The sequence below is a fragment of the Egretta garzetta genome, unplaced genomic scaffold (genome assembly GCF_000687185.1).
Source record: "Egretta garzetta isolate BGI_Z169 unplaced genomic scaffold, ASM68718v1 scaffold291, whole genome shotgun sequence".
In the NCBI taxonomy this organism is placed as follows: Eukaryota; Metazoa; Chordata; class Aves; order Pelecaniformes; family Ardeidae; genus Egretta; species Egretta garzetta.
Window position 1 is genome coordinate 1,098,815 of NW_009258783.1, and position 23,130 is coordinate 1,121,944.

General features: G+C 40.1%; 1 protein-coding gene across 4 annotated transcripts in view; it reads left to right on the top strand.

Moving 5' to 3' along the window:
* CELF2 (CUGBP Elav-like family member 2) overlaps positions 1 to 23,130 on the top strand; it is a 206,624-nt gene that overhangs the window by 136,060 nt on the left and 47,434 nt on the right. For all 4 annotated transcript variants that reach the window (XM_035889161.1, XM_035889160.1, XM_035889164.1 and 1 more), the window contains exons 5-8: positions 2,641 to 2,775; positions 13,494 to 13,573; positions 18,446 to 18,604; positions 20,028 to 20,091. In XM_035889161.1, the coding sequence (XP_035745054.1) occupies positions 2,641 to 2,775; positions 13,494 to 13,573; positions 18,446 to 18,604; positions 20,028 to 20,091 (438 nt within the window). The remainder of the gene's footprint in view (positions 1 to 2,640; positions 2,776 to 13,493; positions 13,574 to 18,445; positions 18,605 to 20,027; positions 20,092 to 23,130) is intronic.

The window sequence follows — 23,130 nt, forward strand, 5'->3', positions numbered from 1 at the left end:
TCAATATGTTTTCTGTACTCTGAGCATTCTTCGTGAAATCTGCATTTTTAAGATGTACAGTACACAGGAGCTGGATGTTTAATTTACTATAAAATCACCCTCAAGCTGAAAACCTGCAAATCATGTTAGTTAAATGGCATATTTATAGGTTTACTAGAGAAACTGAAGAAGGCCGGTGGGGAGTTTGTCGTCTGCTACTCTTTGGAAAATTAAAACAAAGCCTTCCTGTTTGCATCTCATTTCCTTTGAATCTCCATGTGAATCTCTTTGGTTGGAGTCTTTGTCCTTGCACCTACGCAGGACCTGAGGGACCTCCATTGGGATGGCGTGGCAGGCATTTGTCCAACTCAGCCAGCAGCTATTTTTAAGAGAGGGTTGGGACCTAGTCACCCTTAGGGTAGACCTGCACACTGTATTTCAAGCCTAAAATCAACCCAAATTTAAATTGGCTGGTACTAGCTGTCACACAGGCAGAAGTTCAGAGGTTTATAACACAGAGCAGAAGGCAATGCTTGGACCCGTTCTTGGCACCAAGGCTTCTTCCAGCCTGACCTCAGTTTGTGTTATGGAGAAGTCCACACCTGGCAGCCCAGCTGGTTCCAGTGCCTCATACCCTTTCCTGCACCCTGGCCATAGTGCGTGGCCGCTGTCGAGGGGACATGTTGGCCAGGGCCCTTCCTCAAGGAGGTTACTCAAGGCAATATAGGAATTGTACACAGCCAAGTTACCAGCATTCTTTTACCAGCAAAAGTGATTACCCAGACTCTGCTTGTGGCTGTGAGCAGGCAATTCAGTTTTACCATCCTTAAAATAATTAGTAGCACCACTAAGGCCAATTATATATTAGAAATCAGATGTAAAGTTTCATTGCAAGACATAAATATATATATACATATATACAAAAAAATCCCAACATGCAGATCTTATTTGCAATCCCTCGTATACAGCTCCTGATCTCTATATAACTGGCTCATCCCATGCATTCATCATTTGTTAACCCTTTCTGGAGGGTTAACCTGCATGTGCAACCTCAATATAAAGTGTGAATGAAAATATTGAGTCTTGAGGAATCTCTGCTGAGAAAAACTTCTGGGTGTTAAATTCACGCCAATTTTCTTGCAAGCTTGGAGAGTGAGAAGCTGGGATTGTAGGGGCTGGTCTCTGTTTTGGATTCTGAAAAATGCACAGTCTTGGTGCTTGCTTGTATAAAAGCTACAAATACTTTTTAAACTCAGTGATTCTAAGGAAAAAATTACTTCAAACACCTCTCACGATCAATAAACATGAACCTCTTCTTTATATTGTTGAAATTATTAAATGCACTTAAAGTGTTGAAGTATAAAATAAATACAAGCCTATGAAAATAGATGCAGTTTCTTCTTCCTCAGCTACAATTTATTCCATTTGACAAACTCATAGTAATACAGGAGAGAGAGTTGGAGAGCAAGGGAAGATTTTTATTTTTTTTTTTGGTAAGCCCAGAAATGAAAATACTTTGTTACAAAAATAATTTGCACAATAATAGAAATAAGGAAGTGCACTGCAGACTCTCTGGAGTAAAGCTTTCCTTCTCTCTTTGCTTCCCTGCAAACCCTGACAGTCTGCTCATTAACAGTGAATTGGATTTACATGCCATTTCAAGAGAAGAAGAAAGCTCTGGTGTATATACTGTATAATAAGCACTTAGGGTTTGGTTTTAGTATAGATGGGAGGGTACGTTCACATTTTTAAGTCCTTCCAGTGTGAATTAAGTTTTGATGACCTATTTCATTTTTGACAAGAGTCCACAGCTTTAGTCTTGTCAGTTTGAGTTTGATTAACAGGACTGCATGTGTCCTGCTGCAGCGGTCTAGCTTCTGCTGGTTCTGATGACAAGGCAGGCAGGAAATATTCTGCCAATAATTCAGGTAACTCACCTTTTTCACGTTTTTTTTGCAAACTCAGCATCATTACGAATCAAAGGGTTTGGCTCTGGGAAAGCATTATGCAGCCGCCTTGTTAAAGTGATGCCCTAGAATATGCTTTGTGTCCTCTTGGAGGGGAGAGGGCTGTGTCAGTCTGAAAAAAAAACCAGGAAAATTTAATGCATTCTTTTTCCAGAGCAGTCGTTACACATCTGCCTTTTGAGTGCCATGCATTAAGTTGGTTGAAATGGAAAGCTCAGATAGGAGCCTCTCTCTCAAAACATTTCTCAGGAATATTTTTCATTAGCTCATATCATTATGTGCACAATCCCTTCTTCACCCTCACCCCTGTCATGATTTCTTTCATACATGAGAGAGGTGAGGGATTTTATCTGAATTAAAATCTATGCAAAGATATCTTTAAAAGTCTAACAGAGGATGCTTTTCTCTTAGAAGCCGAGATGGGGAGGCATATGCAGAATGACTAAGGCAGCCAATTAATATGTTATATAAACAGCAAGCACCACTAGAAAAAGGAGAAAGAAAAATGAGAGATTTGAGGTGGGGGAGGAAGGGGGGAAGGGAGGTTGTAAGTATAAAGTGTTTGCCTTAGGACTTGTCTTCAGTTACAGAGCCAGACTCACATGACTGGAGCTTGGTTTGATGTGGTAATGAAGCATTGATCACAGGAAAAAGATGAAATGGCCTTTGCTCATTCATTATTTTTATCTTCTAGCTGTGGAAGACAGAAAATTGTTCATAGGAATGGTTTCGAAGAAGTGTAATGAGAATGATATCAGGGTGATGTTTTCTCCGTTCGGCCAGATAGAAGAATGCAGAATCCTTCGGGGACCGGATGGGCTGAGCAGAGGTGAGTGTGCAGTCTGTAAAGTCTCTTTCCTTAAGTGCTAATTGGGAGCTATATGTCACAGCCAGGGTAGGCATAGCCGCTGTCTGCAGCTAGAGGTTACGCTGTAATATGTCCCACGTGATGAAGGTATCCACATGAACTTTTCACAGTGACTGAAATTATCACCTTTTATTTCCAGTGTCAGAAAGGTCTCGGTGCCAACATATTAACTTGTGTTATCACCCTGTTTGTCAGCTGGAAAGGTTCCTTTGCACCCTGAGAAAACACCCTCAGTTTTCTGCTCTCACAAAATCAAAGATCCTTCCCTGACCCCATTTCTTGCTTTGTAGCATAAGGCCAAAAAAAAAAACAAAACCCCACAACTACTGTAAATGACTGCTTGAAGGCATATAGGGTCATGGGAACTGGCCCACTGTAGCACTGTCTCCTCCATTCCTGGGTTTTCTATAACTATATGCAAAACATAGGTCTGCTGTAACTCAGAAACAAAGAGGTTAACTTGAACTTGAGAGCTTTGCCTGGACAAAACTCTATAAAAAGAGCTTTTAAAGCTTGTGCCTCTATCACAACCCAAAAATCAGGGCAGAGGTGTTAAGCAGCACCACCAAGAGCAGTCAAGCGGCTGACCCGAACTTCGGAAATGAAGCGCAGCACAGACTTCAATAGCCAGTGATCCCTTTTGAGTGCAAAAGAGCCTTTTGGGGAAAGGCCCTCTGAAAACATATTGAAAAGAAAAATAAATGTATATTGATGACCCAGGCTGCATATTAACTCCATGGTATATGGACCTGAAATTATTCTTGGAGCGTGAACCTTCTCAAAAAGTCAGTGTTAGGGGATGCTGAGTGGAAAAGAAAATAGTGATCGTCCCGTCTGTCAGTGGGGAAGGATGCTGTGGTACTACCCATGGTGATTTAACGGCACAGGGAGTAAAGTAATTTTAAGTGTGGAGCTGTGAAAACATCACTTCTGTCTCTGCAGAAAAAAAAATACATAGAAAGCACAGTTTATGCATTTTATTACATTTTCAAAAGGCACAGAAAAAATAATAGTACCCATTTTGCATATAGGTATAGGTATAGATATTTTTCTTTACTTTTGAATCTACTTGTTTCCAGTAGGCTGTAGGATCCACAGTATTTTGTGCAACAGTTTGTGCATGGGGGTTTTTGGTTTGTGTGCAGCCCAGCTTCTTTAAAATGCCTATAAATTTCAGCAGGGGAAGTTGCAGGTATTCCTATATTTCATGGCGCTGCTTGAAAGCACTTACTATACTACTTCTGAATAATAAGGACTTGTTGAAAAGACACTCTGACAATAAATAGGGAGCCACAAGAAAATTATGCGCTTTCATTTATGCATGCTTAGTTTGCGATCCCAAAACTTTTGGGGCTGGGGTGCAGCAGACAATTCAGGCAAGGAGAGCCTCAGGGTCATGGGGTTTGCCTTGGAGAAGACTAGGGGAAGGGTCTGAAGTTGATTCCTGCAGCTTGGTAATGGATGTCAACAGATGAAGTCGAGTGCTGTCATTATCTTTGTAGACCCAACATTGAGGCAAAACAAATATTTCTGATTTTCACTGATTTCATTTTCTAAGTAGCACAGGGAAGGGGTAATGGAAGACACAAGTGGGAAAGGAGCTAAGTAACTGCTGAAATAAGAAGATCTGGGCATCAGATGTTTTGAGCCCCAAAATGATTTATTTGACTTCTCAGCATCACCCAACACAGAAATGGATCTTTCCTGGGAACCACAGAAATCCCACTGTGTACTTGCTTTTATTCAACAGACATTGGTCATGGTACGAGCATAGAAAAGCTAATTATGAAATCCGACAGGGTAAGTAAGGTTGGTGGGGTAGTTTTGTTCTGCTGTAAATAGCAATCTCACAATAATCACAAACTGAGATTTTTAAGCCACCTCACCAGCATATCAGGCAGGGCAGTGTTGTCTGGCAGCCAGCAGAGCCATAGAGTTAATGTGCTGCTCGCTCTCTCCTGCTGGAGGCTGAAGATCTCAGTCCAGGTAGGTCACACACCAGTAGTCATAGCAGAGCTGTATCCTCTCTGCCACTCGGGTTTATTTCGGTCACAATCACGACTGATATTCTATCATGACCTCATGCATCATGCCGTGTTAAACTTGAATTGCTTTCTATACACCCATGTTCACACTTGAAAATGAGTTCAGCCATGCCAACCAAGTTTTCAGGCAGATGTTTATCAGCTTCACAAAACCACCGCTCCATGAGAGAAGGCAAAGTGCTGGGAAAACGGTTGGTATTGCAGTTGAAATGAAAAGTGCTAAGAGAGATTTGCAGTGGAGGGAGCTTTGCTGAAAGAGCACAGGGTGAAAAGCTGGTTCACTAAAGCAAGAGGGAGAATTTACGCAGTTAAATCTTTGTAACAAGTTCCAATACTTAACGAGTTTTAATTCATGTTACCGTTTCCAAGCTGTTAATTCCCTTTGCACAAGCAGTATTTGTTTTCCCCATCACCCGTCCGGATGTGCTTCCCTCCCAGACGCAGAGGCATGAATGAAAAATAGTCACTGTCTTAGGAAAACGCTGTCCCTGCCATGCCAGAGCCTTCAGGAACTTGCAAGGCTCACAGCAGTGAGATGGAAATATGCTCCAATAAACTCTGTTTGGCATCTCTTTTCAATTGCATAGCAAGCGCACTCCGTGGTATCTCAGATGAAAAGAGCTCGAAAAGTATATTCATTGGTATTTACGCCAACTCTCAAGCTTTGTTAAAGGGTTCAGGCAAATAATCTTTATTGCCAGCAGACAGTTGCACGGAACAGCTCCAGATTACACTGCTCAGGAGAACAGTTTTGATTTGTGCTCTTTATTTTTTCTTAGTAAAGAGTAAAAAGCTTTCAGTTGACTTTTAGGCCAAGTCTAGACTACAGCAGCAACCTCACCACTAGTACGGTAACCATCTGCTGTCAAGCCATAGGCAGCCTGTAGGGTTGTTGCGTGCCACATGGCTCCGGTAGCAAGGAGAAATCCTATCCTGTGGCATCAAGGGGAAATGTAACACTTTGTGATGAGTGTGATATAAGTGCTAAGATAAAGAGAGAGAGGGAGAGAGATTGAACTGGTTGTTTCTATTGTAGTTTCTCGCCAAGAGTTGACAGGACTTTAATAAAGTTGCACCCATAGCTGTCACTACTGATAATGGACCATCAGCGTTTCTACTCCAAATTCCTCTTGTCAGCTGTTTGAAACTCATCTGTAAAACAAGACTAAAATTATGGTACAAAGCTCCAGTGGTGGAGCAGTATATTTTAAAGAATCTGAGATTTATTTTTTTTCCTTGAGACCTTTTTTTCCCCACTGATGTTCACTCCTGCACCTAAGAAATAATCGTGGTTTACATCTGTAACTTGTTATATTCCATCCAGCTACAAGGAATAGGCAGCAACCAAAAGGCATTGCCTTCCAAAGGCTCTGAGATAGTCCCTGCGATATTAGTTGGCTGGCAGAGAGTAATTCCTAGCTGTGAAAAGTATTAAAAAATAAAAATACCCTGTTGGCTGTGGAGATAAAGAAACCAGGGACTCAACAGACATGGAGGCTGGCCTTCGCTTTAGCAGGGTTCATGGGACTATCTAAAGAAGCTTGCCACCGCCTCTACGATATTCATTATTCAAAGAGAAGGATTCAGCCTGCAGGGTTGTTTAATCCAGCACTTTTTCTGAAGAGCTAAATACGCTTTACAAAAATTCATGATTGTGATATCATGTGCTAAGCTTCATTATCATGAAAAAGCAGAAGTGAACTGCCTCAGATGATTAAGATTTTAAATCACTTATTGTAAACGGCTTAAGGATACTTTCAGACCTCCTGACTCCTAGCACTGTGTAACGTCTACATGACCGCAGATGCCAACACAGACAGCCGTGCAATGATAGCTGGAGTGTGCAAAAATAGCCAGAAAAACCCAAGTTTGATTTGTAGCAGTGCCACTGACGCTCTGTATTGACTGTAGGTGAGTTGGTCTCTCATCATCTCTCCGTTAGCCCATTCCTTAAAATAAGGATAGCGGTGCTCCTCTACCTTTCTAAAATGCTTTTTTTAGATCAGTGGATCAATATCTCTGTACCAGTGTAGGAATTATTACCGTCCATAATGATGATAAAAAAAAATCCTCTTATCCTTATCACAGGAGCACCACACAGCAAATTATTCTGCTGTATTGCTAAGTGCAGATTTATATAACAGATACCAGAAAGAAGTCAACTGGGTTAATAGCATGCACTGAAAAAACCTGCTAATAACATGTTCAGTCAGTTGGATATACCAGGAAAATTGTGGAAAAGCTCCAAATGCATATTCCTACATCGTCTAGGCTCCTAATTGTACGATTTTTTAAAAAAACATCGCCAGGCTCATGGGACAAGTGAACATTCCTGCAGACACTGATTACAGGGATTTTTTTTTCCTCTTCTTTGCTTTCAGAGCAGGTTAGAAATGGCATGGAGAGTTATACCATGGCCAGGCAATTTAATGTCATGAAAATCCACTCATAACTTCCAGATTCAGGGATTTTCTTGATGGTTTAGTAAAAGAAAATTAGTATTTGCATCTCAATTAATTGCAGTGAAGGGTAGGTGAGGAGGTTTTATGCCTATTTGTTTTTCCTTCTGGATATTTACTGCTCCTTCATGAGCTAAAGTAACGTGAAGTGCCAGCACGGGAACGGCCTGGATTAGGAGCCACCTTCTGACTTGCGTATCAGTGATGGGAAGCAAGCATGGTGGAAGTGCTGTGGGTTTATTTGCTCCCACGCCTTATTTCTTTTGATGTAATATGGTAACATTTTAATTTTTCCCAATCATTATGGCACATTTAATTGTCTTTTTTCCCCTGGTGAAACTTTCAAAGCTGGGAAGGAATGAACATGTTCAAGTGACCAGTGTTTCTGCTGGCCTTTAGCCAGTAACTCTACATCTCAGATCTTCATTACTGCATCTTCGCAGCAATCCCTCCCCAGAGGGAAGTCTGAAATTAAACAATTTACAAGAGTTTTTATTCGATCAAGAGGGTCATTGAGGCACTGTTAGAGAATGTGGTCTTTGGTACCCGTTAGATTCTGGTTTTGTGTCAATTCCAGTTACTGAAGTCTATACTTTGCGGGGTGGTTAATTGACTGTCCAGCTAGAAATGCTTCGAGGGAACCATGAACTTCAGGAAATTTAAAATCTAGAATTTATCATCTGGTTGATAGTCAAGAGAAGCGAGTAAAGCCAAAGAGATGAGGCATGTTTGCGGGATTTTGCCTTTATGTGCCTGATAGGCATGACCTAAAGAGCTTCACTGTGACTTTCTCAAAATGCTTTACTGAGTTGTTGCACTTGGTCTCAGACCTGTTGTGTGTCTTAAGCAATACCTAATGACCAAATGTCTGTACAGTAAGCAATCTGATGTCTTAATTTGTAGCTGAAATGTATTTTAACCACTAAGATTTTTGTGTGATGTCTTCATTAGAAGGCTGTTTCCCAGGCTGGTCCTTCCTTCAGACCATGCTATATTAGCACAGTGTAGAAAAGGGAAAGTCTACTTTGCAATCTCAGCTAGAAATATTTTAACACAACTAGAGCTTATTTTTATCATGCTTCAATTTCCATAGCTTTTTCTTCAAGCCTTATCTTTTCTTTAAATAGAGGCTTTCATCTCAGCGGATCCCAAACACTTCTTACAGAAGTATTTTGGCAGCTTTTCACTATTGTTTCTTCACGGAAAGTGAAGAAAAACCTTGTTTATGGTGAACTAGGAAACTGTAGTGCAACCATTACACCACCAGCTGCGCAGCCACCATACGTAGTACTGCGATTGCTCGGATGGCTTTGAAAATCTCTTGAGCCTTCTTCTGCATCAGAAGAGTCACTATATATATTTTTTTAAAAAAAAAAATTATTACATCTGACTTTCTTTCATCTCTAGAACTTTAAAGCCATGGTTTTTAAACTTCCATTTTTAACTCTAGGCCTGATTCAAAAATGTCTAACGGTTTTGCATCTCCCTTTGGCTTCATTGAGGGTTTGGGGGCTTTAAAACCTCTGTTGGACCATAGTAGTTTTATGTAGGAGGTTTCTTGTGCAGGTATGAAATCGGACCCCTTACCTTGAGGCCTCCATACTTAAAAATGTTCTACTTCACTTGCAGCTTGCGAGTATTGATGTTATGTTAGTCTGTGCATGAACTGCTGACTGAACGTTTCAAAACAGTCTATGAAAGCTCAAGATGAGAAGAATCAAGTGAAGCAGGAGCTGAAATGGAGCAGTGCTGAGCTTTTAAAAATATTTCAAATAATTCAATTGCTCAAACAGCGAGCCCTAGGTTTGGGATGGCATGAGGTAGAGAAGGAAGCTTTTCTAATTTTGCAGGCTCTTCAAAATTCTTTTTCAGTTTGGGCTGGGAGGGGGGTAAGGACCAACCCTGTGAGTTTAGATGTTCTCTCAACCGAGATGGCAAGTGTGAGAATGTGCCCCAACATCTCCTCTGCGACAGGACCGGGTGCTTCCCTCTGATTCTGCCTGCAGGAGGAAATTGCTTTGAGCAGCCTTTCACCAGTCAGTCATTTATCTGGCACAGGGGGTGAGAAGGCGGCCTTGGAGAAGCAACTAAAACTCTTAGACCTCTTCTCTCCCTCCCCTTTTGTTTCTGTTAGTGATCCCTGACATTTTGAAACCAGAGGTGATAAATAATTGCAGGTTGGCCGTATTTACAAAAGGAATTTTTTTTGTGGTTAGGTAGCTGGTGGTACAAAAAAAATTAATATCAAGACATTAGCTATAGAAATATCTGCCTCTCCACTTTTTCTCTCCCAGAGAGCTCCATAGCTCCAGTACAAAGGGTGTAATTGAAGTATCGGGACTCAGTATGGTAGAACAGAAATAGTTTGATGGTAGCTATTGGTCTGGAAGACCTCGGCCCACAGCACTGCAATCAGTGCAGTGTTTCATAGGATGAGGTAAGAGGCCATGGAAATCTTTCTTCTTTCCTTGCACCACAAGGCATGAAATCTGATTAGTCTTGTCCTTTTATAATTGTGATTTATGGTCCTAAAGCTGGCAGTAAGTTTCCGAAAGACCACCTGTATCCATGAGATACAGTGAGTGAGAGTGGGCTGAAAAGGGCTTTCCCAACCCCTCAGAAACCGCTGTGGCAAGAGTATGGGATGGTCCAGGCAGAGCTCATCTGGCTTAAACGAAATCCAGCATCCTTAGCCACCAACTTGTGATTCAATTCTAGGTGCCCAATGAAAGTGCCTATATACCCTATATAGGAAAATAGAGGTACTGCCATTGACTGTGGCAGAGAATATAAGCATCTCAGAAGGACAGCTTTCCTGAATACCTAAATTATAAATGCAAGTTCAGTGACTGAGTGGACTGAATCCTATGCTACAGGCTTAGCTCCAGTGTGGCAGGCTGGTCATGAAGGAAAAGATCCCATGGTTCACAGTCAATAAAATATATAGAATCTCATGTTTCACACATAACAAAATATATGTACACACACAATACAGGTTTCCCAGAGAGGTAGTGGAGGCCCCATCCCTGGAAACATTCAAGGCCAGGTTGGACGGGGCTCTGAGCAACCTGATCTGGTTAGCGGTGTCCCTGCTCCCTGCAGGGGGGTTGGACTAGATGACCTCTAGGGGTCCCTTCCAACCCAAAACATTCTATGATTCTATGATAACAAATATACAAATTTTGTGTGAGAGTGTCCAGGTTTGATAGCTGAAAAAATAACTCTTGAACGTAAATACATGTAGCAATGTCTGGAAAGATGGTTAAATTAGCTAGCATTTCATTGGGGTGCTTGACGGTAACGATTGCAGGTCTAGGCTATCAAATAATTTAGAAATAAGGTTGTCTATGGAATTTTTACTTTGGTTATTGAGGAAAATTGTGTATTTACTGTGCAAATGGCCACTGTCCGTCAGTGGGAAATGGCCTGCTGACTGGAGATAACAAGGGGACCTAACCTTGTAGCGTCTGGCTGGCGAACCGTAATTAAAATGCAGTCCTGTCTTCTCTGTGGAATGCTGTTTCCAAATGCTCATATTCAAGCCACGTAACCTCATTCATCAGGCATTCCCCTTGCCCGGAGAAGAAGTTTCTTTTAAATCAGTAGCTCGCTATATGGCACTTTACAGAGATCTGCTACGAAGTTCTTTTCGCTCCACGACAAAGGCAACAGGATCCACGCAAATGGATTTGGGCTGAGGAATGAGGAGGGAGGTTTTGCGGCAGTGCTGGGCACTGAAAGTCCCCAACACCTGAGCTTTGGGGTTAAAAAGAGAAAAAGCTTAAGGGAGAGAAGAGAGAGTCTGCTTTATCTTGAGAGGAGCACAGCTTTATTTCTCTGCTGATTCACATTTCTTTTGAGACCTGCTAATTGCAACATCTCTCAGTAAGTTACTTACAGCAGTACTGCTGGGTAGAAATTGTGATAAATGCATAAACTGTGTCTTATTGATTTTTGTTGACATTTTACATGCTGCTTATGCATTCTAACCCCCCATTCAGTAATTGTCACTATGGTACACACTCCTGGATAATGAGAGCGAAAGAAGTGAATGAAGCAGTTTCTTGACCATTATAAACAATATTATTCAAGGCTCTGTATGGGGTTTCTTGCCTGCCCTCCAGTATATCTCTATTTGTGCTCATCCCCCATTGAATTTGCAAGACGAGAAATGAAAGCCCTTGGTGTTATTTCCTCTGTTAACGATAATAACATAAATGTTTTTAAGAGAGATTACTTTGAGACTGATGGTAAATTTGGGCCTCTTTAATTTTAGTGCACAGCAGCAATATGGAATCTAGCGGAGGTACTGTAGTTTATTTACCCTTCTACTGCACATTTTGGGTCTCGATTGCCGTACAGAAAGCTGTTTTGTTACATCATTTTCTTTGACAGAAATTTGTTGCTGAATAAGTATAGTATAGCGACACGTAGGGTGGCTGAACAGCAGTAAGACATCATCAGCTGCTATGTTACCTGAGAAATGTGTAAAGAGTCACAACACTGCCGTGCAGTTTGTGTAAAAGAATTCTGACTTCTGATTTTCTGATGCTCACTTATCCATCAGAGATACATAAGCCAGCTTAGGTTCTCTTGTATCAAAGGCCTTTACATTAAAGAGAAAAAAAAAAAATACCGCATGATGCAAAAATGCATTGACTTTATTTTCATGACTAGATGTAGTGCTTTTGGGTAATGATCAGGCATTGCTTTCTCTTACTGTTGTTTGATTAAAATGTGAATACAGTCTTGACTTGATAATCTTACCAGGTACACCCGGTGCAAAAAAAGAAAAGGTATTTTATGCCTCAAATTGATTTGCATAAACCAAACAATCTGTTGCTTGTTGGATTGCAAAATGGTTTATTTTGCCCATTGGCCACAGGGGCAACAATATTGTATTTTTGATGCCAGAATGTAGCTTTCATGCATTAGCTCTCAAATGACAATATGCTTTAGCCTCTCAGTGCTTAGATTTGCTTCATTTGGAAATCTTTTAAGTAGTAATAATAATAATGTTTTGAGGAAATTGAGTGGAACACTAAATTATTCTCTGAAACCTAAGTTCAAACTGTGCAAGGCTAAGGGAGCTGAAAATCAATGCACTTTTAAAGTCATTAGAGATCACAAGTGAAATAAGTCTGTGTTGCTTTAGCTAAGCTTTTAGTGTGCCATGGTATTATTACAAAATCAGCCTGAATCTGCATTAATTTCACAGTCTTTTTCTTTAAGATGCCCAAGGGTGCATGAAGAATAAAATGTAAATCTCAGAAGGCAATGTTTTTATTAGTCAAAAGGGCAGTGAGTCATGCAGTAAAAAAGTTGACCTGTACCATGCCCAGTGTAGGTATGACTGACAATAGTAAAAAGGTGGAAAAATAGCCCAGGCATTAGCCTACTGGCTTTTCATTAAGATTTAAAAGGCTGAAGAGGGAGAAAACTGCTTTTTTAGTTATTCATGCACATAGCTTCAGAATAGTTCAAGTTGGTGGTAGCTTTCGTAGATCAAAGAATTATACTTGTACCTAGGACTCGGAGAAACAAAAATCATAAAGATTTTTATTTTTAATATGTTATTTCCTTAAATGTTGAGATTCCACCTATATTACTGGATTTTGTCTGAGTCTTTTCACACTTAGTCACAGGCTGCACAGTGGAGTTTTTCTCATCCTTATTTGTATGGTTGTTCATGGTGCATCATGGAAATACGTGACATTATGGACTCCTTTATTAAATTCCCAGTTCAGCTGCCAGTGATGCCAGTCACTTATTCACCATCCACAGTGTACCTGCACAAAAGCCATAGCAAGTAATTGTTAATGCATGGCCTGAATAGACTGAACTATGCAATCCAAACTCTACATAAAAGCCTTACTTATTTCAAACCCTGTGGCTTAAAAAAAAAAAAGAAAAAGAAAAAGAAAAACAAAATTAAAGGAAAAAAACCTTTCTCCTCACCCATCCCCACCTAATTCTTTTTTTCTTTCATCTATGGTCAGATTAGCAAGTCAGCACTGTCAATAAATAAACTAGAGAAGTTGTTTATTTTTATGTACTACTGAGAACAGTGTCGTCTTGTGGCCGTTCTCGTAGACTGTGTTGGTTTAACAAGCGTCCAACCCTTTTGTCTTGTTGTTTTTTGTCTTTCCTGCTCCCTGTCCCCTTGTTCCCACAGGCTGTGCGTTTGTCACATTTTCTACAAGGGCAATGGCACAGAATGCAATCAAAGCCATGCACCAGTCTCAGACCATGGAGGTACAGTACTGTATCATTTGCCCTTTCTTTGTTTTCTTTGTGCAAATGATTGCGAATGGTAAAGCCATGCTCTCCTGGACGAGATCAGACACATGACAATCACAGATTTAAACTTTTTACCAACTCACTCTACCTGTCTTTGTGAAGCTTATTTTTCTTAATGACCTGAAAGCGCACAATAACGTCGCCGTGTGGTATCCAAACACGGCTCTTGGTCCTGTTTTCAGTGGCATTCAGGAGAAAATAAAAATGCTCTGAATACCACTCCTCAGTCATACTCAGAGTATATCTGATGAGTAAATTACCTTTAATTTTAACACACACACCCCCAAAGAAAAATCTTAGTTTCTTTTAAATAGATTTTTAAGTGTTGTGGTTTGCACTGCTCTGAGAAAAAAATCAAGAGATTTATCCTGGCCATGCCGAGTTACTAGTGCGTGTGTTTCTTTGCAAATAGAATCTCTTTTTAAGCTAATATAATTTCTCCTTCTTCGTGTAGCCAATAAAAATGCTAATGATGACAGAGCATATCAAAGTGTGGCACTTCCTGCCGAGCACTGTCGTGGCTGGCCCCTCACAACCAATGCTCTTTATTTCCTTCCAAACTGCCTCTACGGCCTCATATTTTATCATGATGAGCAACACAAAACTTTAAACCTGTTCACTTAATGTGAATATAGCTGCAGGCTAACGATCCGTTCATTGGAGTGGTTATCGAATGCCACGGCTTGACTGGCAATCTCAAAACTTTTTTCAGTCTGTGATTTTTGTCATGGTCTTTCAGAATTTTGCACAAAAAACCGCACAAGTATGAAGTCTTTACTTACTCTGGATCTTCTAGCTTATCATTGGAGAGTGCATGTTATACTGTATTATGTATACTGTATCTTCGTGTAGTGATGATTTTTCTCAGAGGTGGCATTGATGTTATGTGCACTTGTTTCTTTTTTTTATTTATTTTCCCACCAGGACCTTTCAATTTCTTTTTTTCTCAGTGATTTTTCTTTGCAATGCTCTAGTCTCCCAAAGCATGCTGGGTGCTAAACAATCATTATTGCGTCATGTCGTTGAGCTGCTTTGTGTAACGAGCCAAGGGGCAAGACCAGGGGTGGGAGGGTGGAGAAAGGAGAAGAAGAAGGAGAAGATAAAAATCAAGCCAGTGCATGAAAATGTCACTAACTGTTTCCTGTATACAACAAGTAATGCTATCGGCATTGCAAAGCTATTGTCTTTCCGAACATCACGTTTGAATTTGGTTGAGCTTTTTTTATAATCAATGTGTTTTCTTTCCAGTGCAATGCATTTTTAGACCCCGAGTATACAGTTTTAGATGAGAATCTGCCAATGATATGAGAATAATTGAAATGATCTTTACTAGAAAGCTGCTGTTATTCAATCTATGCAGTCTGACAGTACATTGTGAAAAAAACTGCCACTTTGAGTCTCTGAAATAATACTCGTAATTTGTCTGCCATGCACTGCTCCATTAATTCAGATCTATATGTTTTTCTGGCTTTGATTCCAAGTAAAAAGGAAATGTTTATTGGTAATACTGTGTTTTACCTATATTTTTCCATGTGTTTTAATGTATTTTTCTGTCTAGCAAAATGAATTTTACACAGCTCTACTTCAGAAGATGGTAAAATTAAAGAGATAATACCTCCCAGACAAACTCTCCCATTCTCCTGTTGTATGCAGCACTCCAAAAGAGGCTGCGATTTGATGTGATACTCCTGTTGACATTAGTTCTATAGAATAGTTACTCTTGGATCAAAATACTTCTCGACACTTTAGAGACATCATCAGTGAGAACCCCAAACTGGCAAGGCAATTCCAAATATTTTGCACTTTGAACATCTGGGTCTTTGTGCCAGTTGAGCTTAGGCTGAGAGTCCCTTCTTGGAGAGAAGCAGGACACCCTCCAGCTCTGTGGGTGAGGGACCCAACGGAGTCCATACCTACTGTCTTGACAACACAAAGAAAAATATGAAAGCAGCAACAGCTGTTGGGAAGAAAATGGCACTAAATGGGGTGGAGATACCAAGACACTGAATGAGGAAGGGAACTGCACCCTGTGTATGTGCTGGGAGCTTCCTGTCAAGATAGAAAATGGAAGAGCATAAACCAGAAATCATTCTTTAAGCAAAAAAAGTTTGCTCGCTTTTGCCCATATTCTTCTAGTAAAACATTAACTTGGGTTAGCTGGTGTTAAATCTCAACTCTCAGCCTGAAAGAGTGGTCCTTGGACACTCCTGTTACATGGTTTTTGCAAACAGAAGTGGGCTGGGAGGACACTATGTAGTACACAATTACATTTCAACCCAATTACTGCAGATTTTTTTTTCTCATTTCATTATTTTCAGTTCTTTGGCATGCATCATTGACCGAGATGAATTTTCGAAGTGGGCTAAGAAAGAACAATGGGGATGTTAATGTCCAGATGAACACGTCTCATAGAATAATGAATTCTCTTACTGCTCTTTCCACCTGACTTTCTGACCTGGTTAAATCAACTGATTTTAAAAACATAATTGCTGCTCTAGAGTTTTTACTCTTCTGTTTCATTTCTGTGGAGGTTTTTTGTTTGTTTAAGGCATTCAAGTGTAGCACCGGTAGAAGACACTAACTTATTATCACGGAGTAAATTTGATGCAACAATAACAACCCTTTTCTCATATAGAGCACTTGCTACATATAATTTCAGTCTTCGGAATGTTTGCTCTCTTGAAAATGATGAAGTGATGAAATATAGAGCAGACAGTGAAAAAATGAATTATAGATTCATAAATTGCAGAGATATTGTTTTTATACAATTTACTGACATTTAAGCACTCATAAATATGATGTCAGCTGTAGTGTTGAGTGCTGAGCTGCTGAACTGAGAACTGAAATAGCCATATAATATTTCTTCCTTTGAAATTAATTTTTATTTCTTTGAAAATAGACTTGATTCTCCTGTATGTCTAGGTAGAAGGCAGTAAGTTCTGGTTGTTCTTAGCCCATTGCTACCAAACCTCATATTAAATAGAAACAGCTTGCTTTTTTTTATTAGAGAAACCAGGAAAAGCTCTCTCACAGCCTCTAACCCTGGCTCCTTTTTATTTCTTTTTTTTTTTCAAAGGGTCTTGTTTTTAATATTAGTATAAAAATCACTAGAGAGAGGTAATTGTGTAACAAGCTGACTCCTTCATAATCTTTATTTGATTGCTGGAGTGGTACATATCTCCTTTCTTCCTCACTGAAACATTGAAAGACATTTTTACAATGAAGTGCCCAGGAAAGGAGTTGGAGGTGGAATAATAAATCACAAGTGATGATTTTCGAAGATAATTCTAAAGGAACAGTATTGATGGGAGATCTTCGTACAAGAGATATTATTATTGTGGTTTATTTCATCATTTTGTCCCTTGATTGTGAATATTCTTATCATTTCTCCTGGTGTAAGGTTCTTCAGAGAAAAGGTACACGGCTGCTTTTTGTAAATAATAGAGGACAGGAGCTTTTCTGAAGATGTTCACAGTGTTGGGCGAGCAGCCATGGGAAGAGTTAGGTTAAGTATAACCCATCCCACACTATACACTTTGGCTAAAGTGCTGCTTTGTTTTGGGGGCTTGAGTCACCTTTCACTCCTACCGTTGTGTTCAGTTAGACAAGAAATTAGTATAACACAGCATGGCGGGTGGAGGGAAGTTATTCATTGGAACCTATGAAGTTGGAAAACAGTACTCAATGGATTGACAGTTTCTATGACTCATAAAATGCTTGAATTAATTCAAAGAACTGAATCATTGCAATATATAGTTTGCTCCCTTGATTTGAAAAGTGAAGACGTGAAAGGTTAAAATATGAAAACATGTTTTTATATGTTAGCAGGGGTAAAAAAATAGGGCGAGAGCAACAGAGACATCTTTCATATTCACGTCTTGTTCTCTCACTGACTTTGCCCAGGAATACTCAATCTGGAGTCCAAGGGAAATACCCAGCTTACCTCAAATGTCCATCAGGTCCATGACCTCCTACTTCTTCTCAAGGGTCCCTCAGACATGGGTGAGGAGTAGGCTGCAGACCACATCTCTAGTTCTTTCTTACAGCCTCCCTATTTCCTAAGGTGTCTTACAACCCTCCCATACCATGTAACACAAAGCTCGTAGAAGAAATAGTGGCAATCAGGAATGGGCTGCTATCACCAGAACTAGTCCCTTTTGGTTTGCATCCTGCCCTTTGTTCACATTTCAAAGGTGCTTGATACAAAGCGTGCCTGGGAGCGGACCACAGGTGGGTGAATTGGCCTAGCAGCATCTCCCTTTGTGCTCACTTGGGACTGGGGTCCTTGATACGAAAAGGACCAGTGGCCCGCTGATGATGGGTGCTGCAGTAAATCGGTCACTCAGTCTATTTACGTAGGGTACACAAGCCAGCTACACCAAGCATGACCACACAGCCAGACCGTGGCGGCAGGGCGGTGTTGGCTGTGTGGTCCCTGGCAGCAGGGAGGTTGGACACCTCTCCCTTTGGCGATGCCTTGAAAACAGACTGCAGACAAAGCATCACGTCCATCTCATCAGCTGTGAAGCTTAATTAAAGAGGACTGGTACGCTTCGCTGTCTCTGGCAGCAGTTTTGATAGCTGGAAGGAAAAGAGAGCCTGAGGAAAGGTGCTTTATAAAAGGAACTGGGGAATCAATAATTTCTCCTCTTTTCAGCCTCTTTTCCTAAGAAGCTGAAAACCTTAGTCCTTGTGGTCCTACATATGCCAGTCAGAAAGAGAGGGTGAGCAATCAGGTCATGCCGTTGCCGGTGGCCCTATGGGACAGTGCCAGGGTGACTCGGTGGGATTTAACGCTTCTGTCTTTCCCGATCTGTCTAACCACAGGGCTGCTCTTCGCCAATCGTGGTGAAGTTTGCCGATACCCAAAAGGACAAGGAGCAGCGGCGTTTACAGCAGCAGTTGGCACAGCAGATGCAACAGCTCAATACTGCCACTTGGGGAAACCTCACAGGTCTTGGAGGACTCACACCACAATACCTAGCTGTAAGTTCATTTCAGAGGTGGTGGCTATATTGTACTGTATTTATTTTAGAACCATGGTAAATCAGCTACAGTAAACCCCCTGCAATAAATTGCTAAGTCCTCCAGGATACGTAGCATGTCTTTTTCTGCATAAAAAACTCTGTATGTTTATCACATGGTCTAAAAATAAGTAACGTGGAATTGAATTAGAATAAACATTTCAAGATTTGTCAGTGCTGTCCAAGGCAAGCATTTCAAGTTTACTCATGCTGCAAAATAAAATTTGATTCTATTAGTTTTATTGTTCTTTTGAATGTTAGAGTCTGTTTTTTATAGCCAGAATAAAATTTAAGTTCTTCCTTAGGGGAGGAGATAGGCAGCTGAACACTGTAGGGGCCATATCTATATGGTGCAGCCTCTAAACTAGAATGTTGTGGTTCAGTCCTCTAATTTTACACATTTTCATTTGGAAATGGCTTTCACTTTAATGCGTGGTCCTGTCAATGCTAAACATGCGTGGTTTGTACTACCTTGTACAGAGAGTGAAGATGGCAAGGGAAAGCAATTAGTTTCTCATAAATTTAAAATGGTATTTTCTTTGGTCCGTCTGTAAGATGAGAAAGAGACGTTAGCTGCTGCCCCTGATGGAGGAATCTGAAATCCACAGCCACGCGTCTTAGGTCCTGGAAGGCCAAGAGAGACTCCCCTGCAGCACGGCTGGGAGGGAGCCTCTGCCCTTGTGGCTCTGGAGTTGAGAGGTCTGGTTGAGCAGCTTTTGGATAACTTGGGGAGTTCCTGAGGGTTCCGAGTTAGACAAATAGATGCGTCCATATATATGTACCGTGTATGCATAAATACATAATTTGTATGCATACAATGCTTTGGTATAGTGATATAATTATAAACAGCAATTTACCTCGCAATTAAAAATATATATTAGTACTGAGGTAGGCTAATTAATACGGAGGTAGGCTAAATTGTTATATACAAATACCAGTCTAATGAGTATCGGTGTGCTTGATTCATACAGATAATAAAGAAAAATCTGAATTCCAGGGGGTGGGGGAGAACGGACCGTGATTGACAGAGATGAGTTATGGTAACTACTAGACTACAGAGGGTTGTAATTAGTCACGCTATGTTGGTTTAAATAGATTTAACACCTGGTTGTTAAAAAGAATAAATTGATTAATTGTTTTAAAGCAGCAATGTTATTGAGTTTCCCTTGTGTCTCTGTGTTTCTTAATAGAGATTAGACATTAATATGGATTTACAGCATTGACTCTAGGGATGTTCATTCCAACAATAGACAGAAGCAAGAGACTATATAAATGTAAAGGAAAGCATAAATACTCCAAATGCAAAACGATAGCTTATTTTAGTTTTATCTTCATTTGTTACATTAATGTCAGATAGATTGCCATGTTATGTTGTTCATTTACAGCTTCTGCAGCAAGCAACTTCCTCCAGTAACTTGGGTGCCTTCAGCGGCATTCAGCAAATGGCCGGTAAGTTAAAAACCATTTCATTTTGCTCCAGCTATGTTTTGTATTCTTAAGCTATTGAATTCTGTACCTCTAATAATCACATTGTCGGGGGTGGGGGGGCGTGTTGTGTATTAAATGTGGCAGATGTATTGGCAGGGGACAGCTCGCGGTTCAACGTCAATAGAAACACTTTCTCCCCTCTTTCAGAAACTGAAATTAAACCCAGTGCTCCCGGGTTGTGCAAACAGTTTGTCTTGCATTAGTCACCTGCCATTTGTCCAAAATAACCAATTGTAAATTGCAGGAGAGCTCTTAGTCCCCGCAGCCGTATCCTACCCTATGAAAAGTGTCTGTAAAGCAACAGCAGGATTACATTCTAATTTCCAGTGAGATTTCTGTGTCCTGAAAAATCAAATTAATGGCAGCCCTCAAACATTTTAATAATAGGCGGTGAGTAAAAATGTTCTGACCTTTTTAATGAAACCCAAGATTACTGGCCTACCTTCAGTATGAATTTTCAGGCTCCTTTTATAATCATGGAAAATTAACTGGGTGCCTTTTTGACTTTGGAACCCTAGTTGACAAAATTACACAACAGAAGCTTTTATGTAAAAGTATAATCTTTAATCTGGGGGGAAAAAGAAAGAAAGAAAAGGGAAAAAAAAAATCAAAGTGTGAGCGGATTTGAAAGCCAGCTAGTTGGAGGGTTTCTTAGTAATGAGCTGTGTGCCAGTAGTAAGTGATGTGTAGTGATTAGCAAAAGGTCACTCCCACTGTGTGACCTACCATGCTGATACCCTAACTTAACATGATGCTGGAGAAGGCAGCATGTGCAGTAAATCAGAGCACAGATGCACATTATGCCTGCCGCGAGAAACTGTTAAAAAGCTTTTTTTCTTGTTAGAGGGGAAAAAAAGAAGCAAGCACAAAACCCCTAAATTGCTACGTTAGTTTATTTTAATCATGAACCCACTGAATCAATGAAATACAACATTGTGCTTGCTTCATCATCACAAAACAAGGGCTAAAATATTCAGAAGTCTTTATGAACACCATTTTCTCACTCTTCTTTTAATCCTGGTCTTCTGCTTCTTCTGCTTCTGCTTTGATGAATCCTGAAATACTTTAACAAGTATAGATATACCGCACCGTATAGCTATACCCCACGGGTATTCTTTGCTCAATCGTTGTATTATGCCATTATTGCAGTGACATCAGAGACTAATGTGAACCTGCTGTCTGACAATATAAATTGGCCTACAGATGACAATATCTCTGAATTATTCTCTCTTCCTCAGACCTGCTGGCATTGCTTGCTGGTTCTATTATGTTACACTTGCAATCTAGCATTTTTTCATCAAAAAATGTATCTTAATATGATAAACAAAACATAACAGTTTTATACTTGGCAGTTTTGGAAGTGGCTTTGAGCTCAGAGATTGTGTTTAATGTTTTCATATTTGGTTAGGTCTGCAAAATGAAAGAATTGAGACACTGAGGAAAAATAATGTGATATCCATTGCATTAGGTGCACCTTAGAAGTTTTCTGTTGCCTGTTTCTCGCTGTTAGTATAGATTCAGTTTTGTCTCCAAGAGCTGTGTTGAAACTAAGAATTTTAGTCAAGTAATTTCAGGATGGGCTCTCAATCTGGGGTGTGATTTATTCTCTGAAAATCATGTGGTCTTGAGTCTAGTAGAAAATCATCTTAAGAAATCGTAGTGGCATGTCATTGTTACTTGAGGGATATGCCTTCTCGACTAAAGATTAGATTGCTAATGCTCTCATCTATGGGATAGGATAATTTAATGTCTGACTGCCTCTACTAGAAAATATGTATTTTTTTATCTTATATTCATGTTATCAAAACAGATTGAAGTTTACTCCTTTCTTTCCCCAAAACTTATAAATCTTAAGCCTTGATGTTCAAGGTCAGATTAGTGATATTAAATTTCTCTCCAAGCTGCGGCTCTACGTGAAAGTGCTAAAGGCTAAATGCTATTTCGTCATTAGGACTGAGAGTTCATGACCTCAAAATCATGTGGTGCTATGTTATGCTGTGCGTCTAGTGTTAAAGATTTGTTTATTATGTTTTGCGAAAGGAATAGAACATACATACCCTGTGTCTGTAGCAAGATCCTGCATTACCTGCTGAAGCCATCCTTAGATGTTTGTAAAGGCCCAGATTTTTTTAACTTAAGCTCTATATGTTCTTTTTACAAAAATGAGTTAGTATGTATTTCCATATTGCATATAGCTTGTCTATTAATAAAATATTTCAAGGTAAGGAATCAAATCTAGACACAGTTCTGTAAGGTGCTAGAGAAGATGCATCACTGCAGCTTGAAAGTTCTTTGAACTTTGAGTTTGAGGGGTCCAACTTTTATCTTCGAAGTGTGTGCTTACCACTGAATTCAGACACTAAAAGTCTGATCAAAAGCCACATGAGCCATTGAAATTTCACTCTTACGTACACGTCAGGGCCCTAGCATCTCTTTTGTGCTTAAGCCCCAGTGAAGCCACAGTTTCCTAAATTAGGACTTCTAATACAGCTACCCTCTTGTCCAAAATTAGGGACCTCTGGATCTGCAAGTATTTATTTGTACTGCTAAAGCTCTTGTTGTCTCTGTACTGAGCAGAAAGGACACAGCACGCTCCCTGCTGCACGTGTTAAGAAATATTTGCCATGCAGTCCTCAGCAATATTATTTCTTGAATCAAAGCGATTTTATTTGCTAGCAGAGCAAAGACACTGATCTTCAGTATGAAGTTTTAAATTCCCTTTCCCTAATATCATGCCTCAGTCTGGTTAAAGTAGTTTTTATGTGGCAAAAGCAGGGATTCTTTAGTTTTGTTGAAAGGAGTGGGGGGTTTAGGCATTTTTGGTTGAAGAGAATTGGGGGGTTTGTTTGTTTTGGAGCTGGGGATCTAATCCAAAGAAAAATAGGGATTTTTTTTTTTTCCGGAACTCACTAATATACACTCATTAAACACACAGGACACCAACTCCAAAAGTGAATTCTGTTTTTGCTGTAGCAGCCCACTGGCCCTACTGTATGTTCA